The 16,474-nt window shown below is 45.8% G+C and overlaps 1 protein-coding gene across 3 annotated transcripts; it reads left to right on the top strand.

The window, feature by feature from the left end:
• Positions 1 to 141: 141 nt before the first annotated feature.
• On the top strand, positions 142 to 16,474 carry FAM161B (FAM161 centrosomal protein B). 3 transcript variants are annotated; one of them, XM_014585026.2, is made up of 10 exons: positions 183 to 273; positions 2,456 to 2,529; positions 4,100 to 4,416; positions 5,647 to 6,197; positions 7,726 to 8,075; positions 9,074 to 9,201; positions 12,095 to 12,259; positions 12,784 to 12,883; positions 14,458 to 14,618; positions 16,016 to 16,474. In XM_014585026.2, exons 2-10 carry the CDS (start codon positions 2,515 to 2,517, stop codon positions 16,152 to 16,154), a joined length of 1,926 nt encoding a protein of 641 aa, XP_014440512.1. In that variant the 5' UTR covers positions 183 to 273; positions 2,456 to 2,514; the 3' UTR covers positions 16,155 to 16,474. The 3 variants fall into 3 exon arrangements, with proteins under 3 accessions (XP_014440511.1, XP_006170595.1, XP_014440512.1); XM_014585025.2 differs by lacking the exon at positions 2,456 to 2,529 and having other exon boundaries at positions 142 to 273; XM_006170533.3 differs by lacking the exon at positions 2,456 to 2,529 and having other exon boundaries at positions 142 to 273; positions 14,476 to 14,618; positions 16,016 to 16,473.

The following is a 16,474-nucleotide window of genomic DNA, read 5'->3' as shown; positions in this document are numbered from 1 at the left end:
CAGTCCCGCACCCTGTCCTCGGAACCGGAAACAATATTCGCAAGGAGAAAGGGCCAATCACAAGCGAACGTTGCCTCCTTGGGCGGGCTGGATTTGCTGCCCTAGAAGCCAATCAGAGGCCAGCACTGGAAAGGGGCGGGACCTGAATCCGCGTAGCTGGCGCTGGCGCTGCAGTCACCACCGCTGTCACTGCCGCTCTGCCTCCGCCTGGCCGAGAAGATGACTGTAGGGAGGCCTGAGGGAGCCCCCGGGGGCGCGGAGTGGAGCCGTGAGGTGAGAGAAAGAGAAAGGAGTTCGCGGGACTGCGCCCCGGAAAAGAATCCTTAAGGGAGTAAACGGTTTGACGTTGCCTTGGAGACAGACCGCAGGAGCCTGTCAAAGAGGGGCGTGGTTTTCAAATTAACATTTAGGGAGAGCGAGGCGGACCCTGACTCAGGACTCGAACCACTGAAGTCTTACACCAGGCTTTTCATAGGGTCGCTGCAGTGACAGTCGGCTTCGTCCGTTCAACTACCCTGTGGCTAATAGTATAAACGTCTCCGTTTTGAAGAGAAAACGGAGGCATTAGAGATACTAAGAAATTTGCTGTGATGATTAAGACAGCTGGATCTCCACGGCCGACTTCAAGGTTCAAGTCTTGTACCCTGCAGCTTAAAAACATGGAGGATGCGTGTTGTGCGCCCCAAATCCTGAGAGAATAGGTGAAAAGGGATTGGACATGGCCTTCCCCCCACCCCAGGTGCTTTCTCTTGCCCATAGCAAAGTTTTTAAAAAGTAAAAAAAGGAAATTTGCTCCAAAATTTATAGACAATATAGATTGCTTATGGATGGCTGCTTTGGGTGGGGTAAGGTTTGGGGGAGGGTTATGGAAATGGGGAGTGACAATTAAAGGGTAGGGGTTTTTCTTGTTTTTGTTTTTGTTTTTTGGTGGGAATAGATAAAAAATGTTTTAAAATTGATTGTGATGACAGTGGCATAATGCTCTGAATATACTACAAACCATGTAGTTGTACACTTTAAATGGGAGAATTATGTGGTATGGAAATTACACTCAATAAAGGTGTTGTTCAAAAATTAAGAAATTTACCTACACTCACAGGCTGTTGAACAGCAGAGCCCAGGCTAGAGCACACACACAAACCTTTGAATCAGAATGTTTTTTCCAGTATTACAGCAGGATCTCAGCGAACCCAGTAAAACATCACCAAGTGACACCTGGCCTGGAGGAGTGTAATGGTCTGCCCTTAATTTTCCTTTCTGTAACCACTCATCCTCTATGGTCCTATCCTGGTTCCATGCCTGGGTCTCTTTAGGATATCTTATGGCAGCATCCCACGGCTACAGTGGCTTCCTTTCTACCTCTAAGAAATCTCCAATCTTTTGGGACCAGCAGTTAGCGTGATGGCTATGTCGCTGGACTCCCATGTAGTCAATTGCGGTTCGAGTCCCGGACCCGGTGGCTTAAACTCAACGCCAGGCACATGCACGTGCATGCCCAAGATCCCGAGAGGAGAATGGAGGGGAAGGGATTGCAGTGTGGCCGTCCCCCTTGGGGGGGTGATTTCTCGCTTTCTATCTCTCTGTCTCTGTCTGTCTGGCAAGCGCACGCACCCTATAGCAAAAACCTCTCCAAAAGAAAAAAGAAACCTCCAATCTTTTTTGCTGTCAGGGAATGATTTTATGGAAGACATTTCTCCACAGATGGGGGTGGGGGACATTTCAGGATGATTCAAGCACGTCATTTATCGTGCACTTTATTATTATTACACTGTAATATATAATGACACAATTATTCAACTCACCATAGTGCAGAATCTGTGGGAGCTGGGAACTTATTTTCCTGCAGCTAGACGGTCCCTTCTGGGGGGACTCCTATGAGAATCTAATGCTGCATTGGATTTGACAGGAGGTGGAGCTCAGGCAGTAATGCAAATGATGGGTAACGCTGTAAATACAGATGAAGCTTCACTGACTCACGCGCCACTCACCTCCTGCTGTGCAGCCGAGGTTCCTAACAGGCTACACACATGACCCGGGGCTTGGGGACTCCTGCGCTACAAGATTCAAATTTGTTCTTTCCCAGGACCCTAGTTCAAGGCCTTTATAGCTGCTGATTGTTGAACCAGAACCTTTTTATCCCAGATTTTTTTTGCAAGGCTTGTTCCTTCTCAACAATCAGGGGTCAATTAAAAAATTCCTCCACAGTGAGAAAATAAAAATCAGCCCAGAACCGAGGATATATGTCTCAGACTGTGATAGACACGGATAAGGCCAGCAGGAAGATCAGCGTGAGAAACAATGTTTCTCTCAGGGCCATATCATAACTGCAAAATTATTGGCACCCTTTCTTTGAAATGGTAATGCTTACTAATAAGTTACTTACCCCACCCCGATTTGTTTTTCTCACCTTTTAAAAATGGCTCCATCATTCACTAAACTCCTTATATCATTACAGCATCTGTCCAGTTGATCTCGGCTTCCCCTAACCTCCTCAGACTCAGTCACAACAAACAAATGTGGTTTTCCATGGTATGTGCAGCAAATTGATAAACCTAATTCTGATTATGGGTACATTTCTAGTGACCTTTATCTGATGGGCTTTATCAACAGGGAAGCTTTTTGTAAGTACTTCATCAGTCTATAACTGTGTTTATGGCTTTTCTTTTTTGGAGAGGTTTTTGCTATAGGGCGTATACACTCACCAGAGAGACAGAAAGTGAGAAATCACCCCTGGGGGCATGGCCATGCCGCAATCCCTTCTCCTCCATTCTCCTCTCGGGATCTTGGGCATGCACACACATGCGCCTGGTGTGAGTTTAAGCCACCAGGTCCAGGACTCAAACCGCGATCGACTACATGGGAGTCCAGCAACATAGCCATTACGTCAACTGCTGGTCCTAGTGTTTATGGCTTTTGTTGAATTCATTATCTCTTTTTTTTAATTTGCCAAAAGGTTTGTGTGCTTGCCAGAGAAAGAGAGTGAGAAAGCACCCCAAGTGGGGCATGGTCATGCCATAATCCCTTCTCCTTTATTTCTCCTTCCTTTCAGGATTTTGGGCGTGCATGCACATGTGCCCAGCATGATTTTTAAGTTGCTAGGACCAGGACTTGAACCACACAGTCAGCCATATGGGATCTAACTGCTTTAACCACCAGGCCATGGGCTGGCTCAAATTGATTATTTATATTGTCTGTCTCCTCTCACTAAATGTAAGTTCCATGAGAATAGGGACCTTGTTTTGTCTTGTCCTCAGCCAAATGTACAGTGCACATTAGACACCCAATACATATTTTATGAATGAATGAAGTTTTAAAAGTTTTGAGTGTCCCATTTCCTAGGATGTTGCTCCTTCAGCTAGCCACACTGTCTCTTCTGTTAATTATCCATTCCTAGTGATAGAGTGGAAATTAGCTAGAATATGAGGAAAGCAGAGAGTAGATGGGGGAAGCGGGAAAAGGAAGATGAGTGACAAGTAGGCAAAATCCAAGTAAAGCAGGGTGCAGTGTGGCCAAGTTCATGTGTAGAATTACTGGGGTGCAGGGGGCAGGATATATGGTGCAGATTAGTACTCTAAATGCTCACTGCATGCACTGGGGATCCACCTCTAGCTCTCTGCTTCTCTTTCCAGCCCTTCAACCAAGCATACCCTACATGCCAGGTTGTGAAATTCCTTTGGGGTGAAGGATACACCTTATTTTTCCTTATTCCTCCCTAGTTCCTAATATACAGAAGCTTACTCAAAGTGAAAAAAAAAATATTTAATTGCCAAAGTATGTATGTAGTCACCAGAGAGAGACAGAGAGAAAGCACCCCACACACACACCCTGCCGTGAGGCGTGGTCACACCATAATCCTTTCTCCTCCACTTCTCCATCCTGTCTGGTTTTAGGCACACACATATGTGCTCCAGCATGTTTTTCAAGCCACCAGGGCTGAGACTTGAACCAGGGTCACCCCTACAGGATCCAGCTCCCTTAACCCCTAGATGTAAACTTGATGAGAGCCCATGGGGCCAGCCCTTAAAGTGAAATTAACAGTTATGTTTTGAATACCTTTGCAATTATAGTTTGACCTGCAATCTATTTCTTTTCCTTTCAGATGTTTCCTCCTAAGTCTTCCTCAGACACAGAAGCAGAAGAGGAGCTGACTGGGGATAGGCTGGTTTTACCCAGGGCTGGCAAACTCGACGAGTTTCTCAGTCCAGAGGAGACAGATTCTACTTCTGACTCAACTGAGAGCTTTTATGAGAGCCTACAAATGCTAAAGCAGAAAGGCAGATGGTGCCTGCTGGAGGCTCTCTTTCAGTTGGACTCAGACAGTGATGAGAACCTCTGTGAAGACGATGAGGATCTGGAGAGTTTCTTCCAAGACAAGGGAAGGGGGAAGCCACAGGTCCAATACCCGCAGTCTCTGAGGTAAGCTCTGCTGGTCAGCAGCTTCTCGACTCCATGACAACAGGCAAGTTGGGTCATGTCCCTGGGCCTCACTGTCTTCCTCCATAAAGTAAAGACCAGTGCCAAAAGTTGCCACCAACCCAGGTTCCAGCTAAGAACCAGCTTTTGGGTCCACTCAAGTGTTCCAATTCCTGCAGTCCTACTGTAAGTCACTTTAGAGTTGAGTGATGATGATTGGCATTAATTAAAGAGATACCTTTCCCAGGGCCGGCAGGTGGTGTGGTATTTTAGACGCTTGATTTCCACATGGCCAATCATGGTTTGAGTCCTGGACCTGGAGGCTTACTTTGTCACTTTCTCTCTCCTTCTCTCCCTTTCCCCCTCTCTCCTTCTCTCCCTGTCTCTCTCTGGTAAAATTAAAAATAATAATAATAAATAAAATTTAAATGAAATAATTCTTAAAAAAGAGGTGCCTTTCCCAAGCACACTTCCCCCCAAAAAATGACAGCGGAGTTACATTTACCTTGGCCAAGTCTGTTATATGCATGTGCATTTTATCTCATTTAGTATTTACTTTCTCAACAACACTGTAAGTAGATACTATTTTTATGATTTTACATGTGAGGAAATTGAGGTTCCAAAGGAACCTTATTCAGGGTTTGCAGCAAGATTTAAAACTGGGTCTGGGGGCCAGCAGTTGGTGAAATGGCTATGTCACTGGACTCCCATGTAGTCAACCACAGTTCAAGTCCCGGATCCCGTGGCTTAAACTCTCGCTGGGCCCATGTGCGTGCGTGCCCAAGATCCCGAGAGGAGAAGTGATTGCAGCGTGGCTATCCCCTCTGGGGGGTGATTTCTCTCTTTCTGTCTCTCTGTCTCTCTCTGTCTGTCTGGTGAATGCACGTGCCCTACATCAAAAACATCTCTAAAAAAAAAAAATCCGGGTCTGTTTGACAGTAAAGCCCTGTTCTGCCTTATTGCACCAATCTCTCTTTCATATGAAAATATTAGGGTGCAAAGTGGCAATTCTTGGGTTGATTCTGAGATAAGATTTCCCACAAAGGCTGCTTGGATTGCCTGTGGGAAGGAGGGAGGACTTGCTGGGAAGGTTATGGCCATAGAGGCCTTGGGGCTGGGATGTTAGGCCTAGGAGCCAGCTGTGACCTGTGAGAAGAGTGGGCTGGGGAGGAGAATCAGGGGGAGCTGGATCTCCTGCCTGTCCTCCACACACAGATCTGCTTTCTCTCCCAGGTGTGGCTCCACTAGGCGCTGCAGCTCCCTGACCAGCCTTCCCACGGACATTCCCAACGCTCAGCCGCAGGCACCCGCAGACTCGGGGCCTCCCTCGCAGCAGAGAAGTGTCACCTCCTGGGCATCGTCTATCACTGTCCCTCAGCCATTCCGCATGACGCTGCGTGAGGCCCGGAAGAAGGCTGAGTGGCTGGCCTCACCCGCCTGCTTTGAGCAGGAGAGGCAGCAGGCCCAGAGGCAGGGCCAGGAGGAGGCCGAGTGCCACCGGCAATTCCGGGCACAGCCCGTGCCTGCGCATGTCTACCTGCCCCTCTACCAGGAGATCATGGAGCGCAGTGAGGCTCGAAGGCAGGCCGGGATCCAGAGGAGGAAGGAACTGCTCCTCTCTTCCTTGAAGCCCTTCAGCTTCATCGAGAAAGAGGAGCAGCGAAAGGAGGCTGCTCGACAGAGAGACTTGGCTGCCATAGCTAAGCACAAGGTCCCCAAACCGAAGGCCACAAAGAGAATCCCCAAGTCCATACTGGAACCAGCCCTTGGGGACAAACTCCAGGGTAAAGACATCCTTGCTACCTTGAGCCTCCTGCCTAGGATTACCAAGAGGCACTGTGGGGATTTAGTAAGGGCTCAGAGGTCAGCCTGGTCTGGAGATGAGCTGCTCAGGTGGGCTCAGTCAGGGCCACACACTCAGTGGTGGCTGTAGGGGAGGGCAGGAGGGTAGGCCTTTCTACACAGTGGGGTAGGGTGTGGGAAGCCTGTAAGGAGTGAAGAGTGAGAAGTCTTAGAGTATCCCGAGGCTCATCCTTTGACTTCAGCTAAGGCCCCTGCACCAGCACAGGTGATGGAACACAGAACCAGAAATTCCCTAGGACCAGTTCCAGCCACACTACTACAGCTGCCACAAAGAAAAGCTCCTGGGCCCTCCTTTATCCTGGCGAAGGATCATGACTCACTGGAACTACTCGGGGGATGAGTTCTTAACACATCTTACACAGTATCACTCTAAATGAGGGACTCAGGTTTCATTCACTCTTCAGCAGCATGTGCCAGGCACCAGGCAGTGCTCTGTGGTGAAGGAACAGACATGGAGGCTAAGAGGAAAGGAGAAAGACAGATAACAGATAAATTAAGCTACATGTTGAGTCCTTTACAGTGATTAAAGGGGGAACATGGGAGTTCAAGCAAGTATCTAACAGAGGGACCTAACTCAGGCTGGAGGTCCTCCCCCCACAAAGAAAGTACCCTGGGGCTGACATGGAGGATGAGCTGTGATTGGTTGATTCAGTGAGGAGAGAGGAAGAGTGGCCCAAATACAGATGTAGCATGGAGGTAAGAGTAAGCTGAGGACATTCAAAGCGTGGGAGAAGAGGGAAGGGAGCAGCCGGCTTGGGCCAGACCTGAGGGGCCTTGCAGGCTAGATTAGGGAGTTCAAATTCCCAACACTCCAAGGGCACTGGGGACTCCTGATCAGATGTGCAGTTCAGAAAGAGCACTCTAATTGCTAAGTAGATACTTAAAGGGGGTAGCAGGAGTAGAGGGATATTGATCAATAGGTTATTTCAGTTTACCTGAGATGAAGAAAGTAGCAAGGACTATGAAAAGAGGATGGACCAGAGAGGTTAAAGAGGAGGCATAGAGCTTGTGACTGATGGCTGGCTGATGACTCGCCCTTGTGATGAGAATGATTCAGGCCAAGGTCATGGGCAGTTGGGTGGACAGCAGAGCTTTCCTCCAAGATGGAGAACCTGCAAGAGCTGCATCTGGAAGTGTAAGTACAAATGTAGCTGCAGCTGCAACCTCACTGGCACAGGCAATAGTGTCCTGGCCAGTGTTCATTAGTGAGCTCTCCAGAGGGAAGAAAGAGGCTGGTTTGTAGTAGTGTTTGTCATTTTGTGTGGTTTAAGTACTCCTATCATGGTCAATTTCAGGCTTCCTGTATAATGTCAGTGGGCTCATGCGTTGCTGGAAAGTCAACAACTGGCTCTAATTCCTACTGCTAGTGCTTAAAAGAGGGAGTTCTCTGAAACTGAGTATGAAGCTTGGTCCCTTCTCACCTATAACCACCTGCCTTTTTCTCCTCAGAAGCTGAGCTCTTCAGGAAACTTCGCATCCAAATGAGGGCTCTGGACACACTGCAGGTGGCCTCTTCCCCAATTGACTCTTCTAGGACTAGCAGGAACCACTCACAGCCCCGCACAGCCACCCGGACCCAGGAAGAAAAGCTTGCGTTCCTGCAGCCTGAGTTTGGATTCCAGCCTCGGGTGAATCCGGTCGTCCCTGACTATGAGAGTCTTTATAGGGCCTTCCAGAGGAGAGCTGCCAAAAGAAGGGAGACTCGAGAGGCAACTCGCAACAAGCCCTTCTTGCTGAGGACTGCCAACCTGCGTCATGCTCAGCGGCCCTGTGATGCTGCTGCTCCCAGAGGGAGGAGGGTGAGAGCCCAGGCAACTGTGGGGAAGGCCCAAGGCCTGAGGTCTGAAATTCAGACAGGGCCCAGGTCCCATGGAAAGGACTTCTATTACATTTTTCTATCTGATTTTTTTTTTTTTCCTGATATGAAAGAGAACAAGTGAGTACGTGGCAGGGGAGAGAGGTTTTTCAGACGGTCTTACCATGTCACAATCCTCCAATCTCAGCCTTCCAGTTAGCTAGGATCACAGGTGCTCACCACTGTACCCAGCCTGTTTAGGTTGTCCTAAACAGTTCTACCTGCTGGGAACTGACTGGAGCCTCCCGTGTGGCACCAGCCATCATGCAGCAATGTCTCCCACTTGTGCCACACAGCTGGGTCCTATCTTAATTGTTTTGAACACTAGCTCAGTTGTAAGAGAACCAACATTCCGGTAAACTTAGGACCATAGGAACACTTCCTCTCCTTCCCTTCTGTAGCAGAATGCTGCAGGAGTCAGTCCAAGCAGATCTAGAAGGAAAGGAATTGGGATCAATTGCTTGTGGCCTACACCCATTCCAAGGAATTCTTCTCATTTGAGTAGACTTTTGGATTGATACCCAAGTCTTGTCCTGGTTATTAAACTTGATATCTCATTATTCTTTTGCCTTATTATCAGAAAAACAAATGGAGATTCTTATTTTTCAGTCCTTTACTGGAATTGAATCTGAAGATAAAAATTATGGGCCATCCAATAGCCTGGTGGATCCCACATGATTGACCACATGATTTCAGTTCTGAACATGGTGGCTTGAAAAACATGCCAGGCGCCATATTATGTAAATGTCCAAAATCCCAGAGAAGGGAGAAGGGGAGGAGAAAACTGTAACATGATCATGCTCCCTGGGAAGTGCTTTCTAGCTTCCCCTTCCCTGTTTTTCTCTCCCAAGTGAGTATATGTGCCTTCTGGCAAAAATTTAAAAAAAGATAAAAACTAATCACACGCACCGTCTTACCAAGACCAGCCTTCATTTCTTCTAGGATTCCCCACAGCCACCAACCACACCACTGCCAAGGAGTCGCTCTCTGAGTGGTCTTGCTTCCCTTTCTCTCAACACTCTCCCTGTGCACATCACGGATGCCACCAGGAAGAGGGAATCTGCAGTCAGGTGAGTGGTCAGGTGCACAAGAATCACAAAGCTCTGATCTTGGCCCAGATGCTGGGAACCAGCCCTGCTGCTGAGCCTCCTTTCTTGTTATCAAGGAGTTGGAGAAAATTCCCTGATTCAGACAGTGAGACATGTGGCTCTCCACCCTGGTGCTGGAGGACACCTAACCATTATTCAGCAAATATTCTTGGGGGGACTTACTCTGTGCTTGGCACAGAGTTAAGGTTGGAGATACCATAGGGAACCTACAGTTTAATATCCAGTCTGAAATTCAGAGATGCAAAGAAGCAACTGCCATATATTTTGTTAGTGCAGTGGGGGAGTACAGGGGACTAAGGGCCCTGGGAAGCCTGGGGCAGGGGTCTTTCATCTCTTTAAATAGACATAAGATGAAACCTGAAGAATAAGGAGGAATTAGCCTCTCTGTGGGCTGGAGAGGAGGGGGATTCCAGATAGAACAACATGTATGAAAGGCTACACGTGAAATAAGGTAGCCCTGACGAACAAGAAATCAGAAATATGGGAGGAGGTAGCTGAGCTTGCCACAAGGAAGACGAGACATCCCTTGCATGCATTAGAGGTCTTCCAAGATCACTTTGGGGATTGGGAAGCAAGAACCTGATAATTTATTATTATATATGTTTGTGTATGTATGTTTATATATATATGTGTGTGTGTGTGTATATATTTTTTTCTCTTCAGATTTTTGTCATAAGGCATGTGCACTTGCCAGGGAGAGAGAGAGAAGGAAAATGAGAAATTCCCTGGGGGAATGAGCATATCACAGTCCCTTCTCCAGTCTCCTCTTGGAATTCTGGGCATGCATGCATACATGCCTGGTGTTATTTTCAAGCTTCTGGGTCTGGGACGGAAACAGCAGAGTCAGCCCTATGGGATCCAGCACCTTAACCACCATGCCATCTGCTGGCATGGAACTTGCTTATTTTTAAAACGTCAACTGACCTGCCTCTCACACTATTGTTCTTGGTGAGCCAGCACCTAGTGAGAATGCCTTCGCTAGGCTTCTGAACTAAAGTCTGCAGGAGAGGCCATAGTATAAGGAGGAGCTTAGCCCTGGGAGAGGATGAAGGTTATCAGTGCCTTCCCAAGAGGCTCGTAGGGGAGTGCCAGGAGCCCACCTGACTCTGTAAAACCCACAACATGGACTCTAGAATGTCCTTAGGATCTAGGGACCAGCAGTTGGCGTATGTCGCTGAACTCCCATGTAGTTGAGGTTAGAGTCCTGGACCTGGTGGCTTAAACTCACGCTAGGCGTATGTGTGTGCATGCCCAAGATCCTGAGAGGAGAATGGAGAAGGGATTGCGGCATGGCCATCCCCCCTGGGGGTGATTTCTCGCTTTCTGTCTCTCTGTCTCTATCTTTCTGGCGAGTGCACATGCCCAATAACAAAAACTTCTGAAAAAAAAAAAAAAAAACAAACAAACCAGGGGCTGGCAAGTGGCGTGGTGGTTAAGTGCACTGGACTCCCACATGGCCAACTGCAGTTTGAATCCTGGACCTGGTGGCTTGCTTTCTCACTTGCCCTCTCTCTCTCTCTCTTTCTCTCTTTTCTTTCTCTCACTTTCTCACTCTGGTCAAATTAAAATAAATAAATAAAGTTAAATTTAAAAAAAAAAAGAAAGAAATGTCCTTAGAATCTAAGAGGTATTTCCTTTTTTCTTAAATTTTGTAATAAGAGCTACTAAATTAGGGCTAAAAGCATCAGTTTCCTGTGTACCCAGTAAGACAAGCATCATGATCAAGAACCTGGCCTACCTACACAGGATGTCCACATTTGCCTTGCAGCAGTAGGACTGTGAAAGATTGGCAGATTAAACTTTCATGCGCTTCTTACTAGTCTGTCCATCTGAATGTAAACATCCAAATGCAAGAGTCTCCTTTTTCCTTTCACAGAACTCTCCATACTACCTTATAAAATGACAATTACACAGGACCAGCAGATGGCGTAGCAGGTACATTGCTGGGCTCCTAGGTGGCCAACCATGGTTCAAGTCCCAGACCCAGTGGCTTGAGACTCATGCCAGGCACGTGTGCATGCGTGCCCAAGATCCTGGGAGAATGAAGGAAAAGCAACTGCAGCCTGCCCATCCCCCTGGGGGATGATTTCTCACTTTCTCTGTCTCTATCTCTCTCTGTTTCTCTGGTTAATGCATGTGCCCTCTAGCAAATATCTCTCTCAAAAAGAAAAATTGACAATTACACAAAAGTGCTGCAAGTTGAACCTAAACTGTCCACATTGAAGGACGCCCATTTTCAGTTCTCTTTGGAAATGCAGATTTGTAGTCCTAAAGGACCATGAACTTGGCCCGCCATTAAAGCACAGTGATTAAGGACAGAAGTCAGAAATTCTTGTTCTAATCCTAACTTTTCCATTGGCATGCTGGGTAGCTTTGAGCAAGTGGTTTACCCTCTCTGAACTTCAGTCTCCTTCCCTTTAAAGAGATTTACAGCTTTACTCATAAGACATTTATGAGAATAACAAGATATATAGTAGTATTCGGTTCATGGTAGGCGGAGCAGCAAATGGTAGCTATTCCTATTATCTTGTTTCCAGACAGGGAAGAAGCCTAGCAAAGTCCTAGTGAACGGGTATTTAACTAAGGCTATTTTAACTCATATGTTCTCCAATTAAATGAATAAATGTCTCCTGAGGTACGAAATCACTGTGTCCCTTGTGTTAGAATAGCTTAATCTACTGGTCCATTTAATCCCACAGTCTCAGTCTGAAAGGGCCAGGTATGGTAAATTACCCCCACTGTTCATAGAAAACACCAACTTATTTTCCAGAGAGGATTCTAGAATTGCCTTTAAATATACCCAAGTTGGTCATCTACACTTTTTTTTTTTTTTTTTTTGGACTCCTGCCTTTAGAAGTTCACTTGAAAAAAAGGACAAAGCAGATGAAAGTGTTCAGTGGTTGGAGATGCACAAAAAGAAGTGTCAAGCAATGTCTAAATCCGTAAGCTTACGTGCAAAAGCCATGGACCCCCATAAAAGTCTAGAAGAGGTATTCAAAGCAAAGCTAAAAGAGAACAGGTCAGTATCTGCCATGTGTCAAAGGGGTGTCTGTCTTGGGATCCCACAGATCCTGCCTTAAAAAGGGCAAAACAGGGAACCAGCAGTTAGCGTAATGGCTATGTCGCTGAACTCCCACGTAGTCAACCACAGTTCACGTCCCGGAGGCTTAAAACTCACACGGGGCGCGTGTGCATGCGTGCCCAAGATCCCAAGAGGAGAATGGAGGAGAAGGGATTGCGGCATGACCATCCCCCCTGGGGGGTGACTTCTTGCTTTCTATCTCTATGTCTCTCTCTGTCTGGCGAGCACATGTGCCCTATAGCAAAAACCTTTCCAAAAAAAAAAGTAAAAATAATAATAACAATAATAATAAAAAAAGGGCAAAACATGGAATTATTGGAGTAGGCTCCTATAATTGCAGGAAGTTAAGAATTTCACCAGAGAAATTACAGTGTACATGAGAATCACTCTACTTAACTGGAATGAAGGGTATTCTGGATTAGAAAAGACAGAATTCTTTCTAGAAATTTTGTTAATTCTAGGAACAATGATCGTAAAAGAGCAAAAGAATATAAGAAAGAACTGGAAGAAATGAAGAAAAGAATACAAACAAGGCCCTATCTCTTCGAGCAAGTTACCAAGGTAAAACTAAACATATCATTGTCTTTCTGCCAGGGACAAAAGGCCTCTTAGAAATTTTGAAGCAATTTTAACATGTGGGTATTAAACATTTCCTTGAAGTTCAGAAATGCTAAATTAGGTACCTTTTATTATCATGATCTTTCTAAAATAAGTAGCTGCTTAGGCTGATTTCATCTAAGACTGCACTTGAAAGTTATCCATAAAGGGTTATTTCACTTCTGTTTTCATCACTGTCTAGCTTTCAAATTGCATCAGTGCGGGGTTAGATCTGGGACACATGATCCCTTGGCTGTTGTGGCTGCCTGGAGCCTCTGTTCACAATGCTGGGAAGTGTGCATGCCCAGCCACTGAGCTGTGGCCCACTCACAGATCTCCAAGGCTTAGGATGCTCAGAAGTACCTAACACGGTTCTTCCCAGGTTAAATGGCTTTCATGCTAGAAGAATCATTTTAGGTTATTCTCTAGATTTTAGAGGAATCATATTTAGTTGAGATCTCCCGAAGGAATCTCTGCAACTATTTCAACAGCTCAGAAAGGCCACCAGCCCAGGCAGTTTTGGACTGTATCTGGCTCTGCTGGATCCCTTTCCTCTTCAGTGCTTCAAACACTACAGTTTCCTAGTGACCTAGTTGCTGTAGCTGGGCATTAGCTCCATTTCACAGCTAGTGTGTTACCTAGGCATTTGCAGGGTCCACTCCTCCCCACGCTTGTTCCCCCACCCCAGCCGCCACATACACCAAAGCATATATACTGGTCTATCTTGGATTTCCTTAGCAACTGGCATTGTTCAAGATCTCTTGCTGACCTTTTCTCTTTATATTACTCGTCTCAAGTAAGCTTACTCTTCAGATTTTTAAAAAAAGATTATTTAATTCCTCTTGTTATTTTTATTTGACCGGGGAGGGAGGGGGAAGAGAAAGAAAGCATGCTGCTGGATCCAGGACTCAAACTGCAGTCAGCCTATGGGAATCCAGTGCCTTTAACCACCACGCCACCTCCTGGCCCCATACTCTTCAGGTCTTAACAGGTCTTTCACCACTCTAGAAAACATACAAAGTAGTCTATGATTTTGCTCTTGAATACTTAAAATAAAAACCTTTTTAGCACTCAGGCCAGTTATCTTTTTAGTCTAGCTTATTTTGTTGTAATTGGTCATTTGTGTGCTGGAGGTCAGCAGGTGGTGTGGTGGTTAAGGACTCGACCACAGTTCGAGTCCTAGACCTGGCAGCTTATAAATCACACTGGACACGCGTGTACGTATGCCCAAAGTCCCAGAGGAGAATGGAGGAGAAGATTATGGCATGGCAATCCTCCCAAGAGAGATTTCTCGCTTTCCTTCTCACCGTCTCTCTCTGTCTTTCTCCTCTCCAGCAAGTGCATGGAGCCTATGGCAAAAATCTTCAGGGAAAAAAAAAAAGTGACTCAGGTGTACATTAACGCTTAGAAAAAAGCTCTATTTTCCTATAAATCTTTCCCCTACGGTATGTGGTGGTGGTGGTGGTGAAGGCAATATAGAAAAGAAATGACTAAGCCAGTAATTTAGAATTATCTGGTAATTCACAAATCATCTACAGATCACTCCCATCCTACAGGACCTTGCCAGAAAAGAAGCAGAACAACGGTATCGAGACACCCTGAAGCAGGCTGGGCTGGAGGAAGACTTTGTGAGGAACAAGAGTCAAGACACCAGTGTGGTAGAGTGGAAAGAGGGGCCCAAAGCAGAGGATTCTCTCAGGTAATCCGAGCTCTGCTACCATCCTACCGCTCTCTAAATTGCCTTCTCAGTAACACCACCTGGAGGACCCTTTGAGCAGCCACTCAGATTTTGAGATCCAACCTTATAACTAATCCAGAGATAGATAAATAACACATCTGAATTTATAAATTAGAGCAGTTCAGAATAAAATGTAACCATTGTAGGGCCAGCCCCATAACACAGTGGTTATAGAAACTGGATCCCACGCGATCAACCACAGTTTGAATCCCCGCCCTCGCCGAGTGTATGTGTGTGCCTCAAATCCTGAGGATAGTGAAGTGGAGGAGGTGCTTTCTCTCTCTGAAAAGCACCCATGTCCTCTGGAAACTTTAAAAAAAGAAAGAAAAGAAAAGAAATGAAAAGAAAAGAAAAGAGGGGCTGGCAGGTGGCACAGTAAAGGGCGTTGAACTCCCACATGGCTAATTGTAGTTCAACTCCCGGACCTGGCAGCTTACTTTCTCAGTCTCTCTCTCTCACACACACACACATACCACACACTTTGTCCCTCTCTGGTCAAATTAAAATAAATAAGTAGTTGGATAAATAAAGTTAAATAATTTTTTTAAAAAAATTAAAAAAAGGAAAAATCTAACCGTTTTATATTAGGTTTAGAGTCTTTCAATTTTCCAATTCCAATGCCATGACTCAAAAGTTTTTCTGCTTCTGAAGAAAAATTACATTTGACTTCCTTTTTTAAAAAAGAAGAATTATGTTTATTATTCTTTTTAAAAAATAATTATTTTAACTTTATTTATTTCATTTTATTTTAATTTGACCAGAGAGGGACAGAGAGAGAAAGTGAGAAAGCGAGCCACCAGGATTCAAACCATGGCTGGCCACGTGGGAGTCCAGTGCCCTTAACCACCACACCACCTGCCAGCCCCTGTTTATTATTTTTCAGTTTGACTAGAGAGAGACAGAGAGAGGATCCTTTTGGCCAGAACTGCCATCTTCCAGTAATTAACCAAAATGAGAGACGGAGAGTGAGAAAGTAAGCTGCAAGGTCTGGGACTTGAACCATGATCAGCCATGTGGGCATCTAGAGCCTCAGCCACCATGCCACCCGCTGGCCCATACTTTGACTTCTTATAACATGATGAAGCTTTTTCTAGCACTCCTTAAAGGTAACTCATTTGCATCACTTCCTCCATGACCCATTCTGGTATCATATTAGTCAAAGAGAAAAAAGCATATCTCCATTATTCCCTATTTTCATATTGTTTCTTAGTCCCAGTAGCCTCTCCCCTAAGTTCTGTCAGTTTTCTCTGCAGAAATTTCCTTTTATACCCCACTAAAATGGATATGTTGAGAACATTCTTAAACCATACAAAATGCTTTCTTTAAAATTTCCTATTTCGTTTCAATTCATTTTGCAGCATTGATAGAACTACAAAATGTGGCATCAGGGATCCACAGCAGGACTTGGAAGAATCTCTGGAAGAGCCCATAAGCCTTGAGAGAGAGCTGGAGTTGTCGTCTCGTGAAACACTCGGCAATCTCAAATCAGTGGCTTAACTAGTACACTTAAAATGACGGCCTTTCAACAATAGTAAGCAGCTACCTTGAGGCTTAGTTAGGGCAGGCAATACACAGATGTTGAGTCCTGACTACTGTTACAGGATGAGGAAATGGAGAGGAAGAGTAAATGGCTGGAGGAATTCAAAGTGGAGAAGCTCAGAGTAGAGGGATGACAGTCTAGAGTTAAAGAGTTCTTGCTTTGTGCTTCACACTTAAGAGTACAGGTACAGGGGACCAGCAGTTGGCATAATGGCTGTCACTGGATTCCCATGTAGTCAACTGTGGTTCGAGTCCCGGACCTGGCAGCTTAAACTCAT

Source organism: Tupaia chinensis, unplaced genomic scaffold (genome assembly GCF_000334495.1).
Source record: "Tupaia chinensis unplaced genomic scaffold, TupChi_1.0 Scaffold148607_1, whole genome shotgun sequence".
Taxonomy (NCBI): Eukaryota; Metazoa; Chordata; class Mammalia; order Scandentia; family Tupaiidae; genus Tupaia; species Tupaia belangeri.
The sequence above is the reverse complement of the archived record's forward strand: the minus strand, read 5'-3'. Positions and strand labels throughout refer to the sequence as shown.

Coding starts and splice junctions, on each gene's coding strand:
- FAM161B (XM_014585025.2), top strand. CDS start 220: ATGACTGTAGGGAGGCCTGAGGGAGCCCCCGGGGGCGCGGAGTGGAGC. Junction 6,198..7,725: donor CCTTGGGGACAAACTCCAGG/GTAAAGACATCC, acceptor TTTTCTCCTCAG/AAGCTGAGCTCTTCAGGAAA. Junction 9,202..12,094: donor AAGAGGGAATCTGCAGTCAG/GTGAGTGGTCAG, acceptor TCCTGCCTTTAG/AAGTTCACTTGAAAAAAAGG.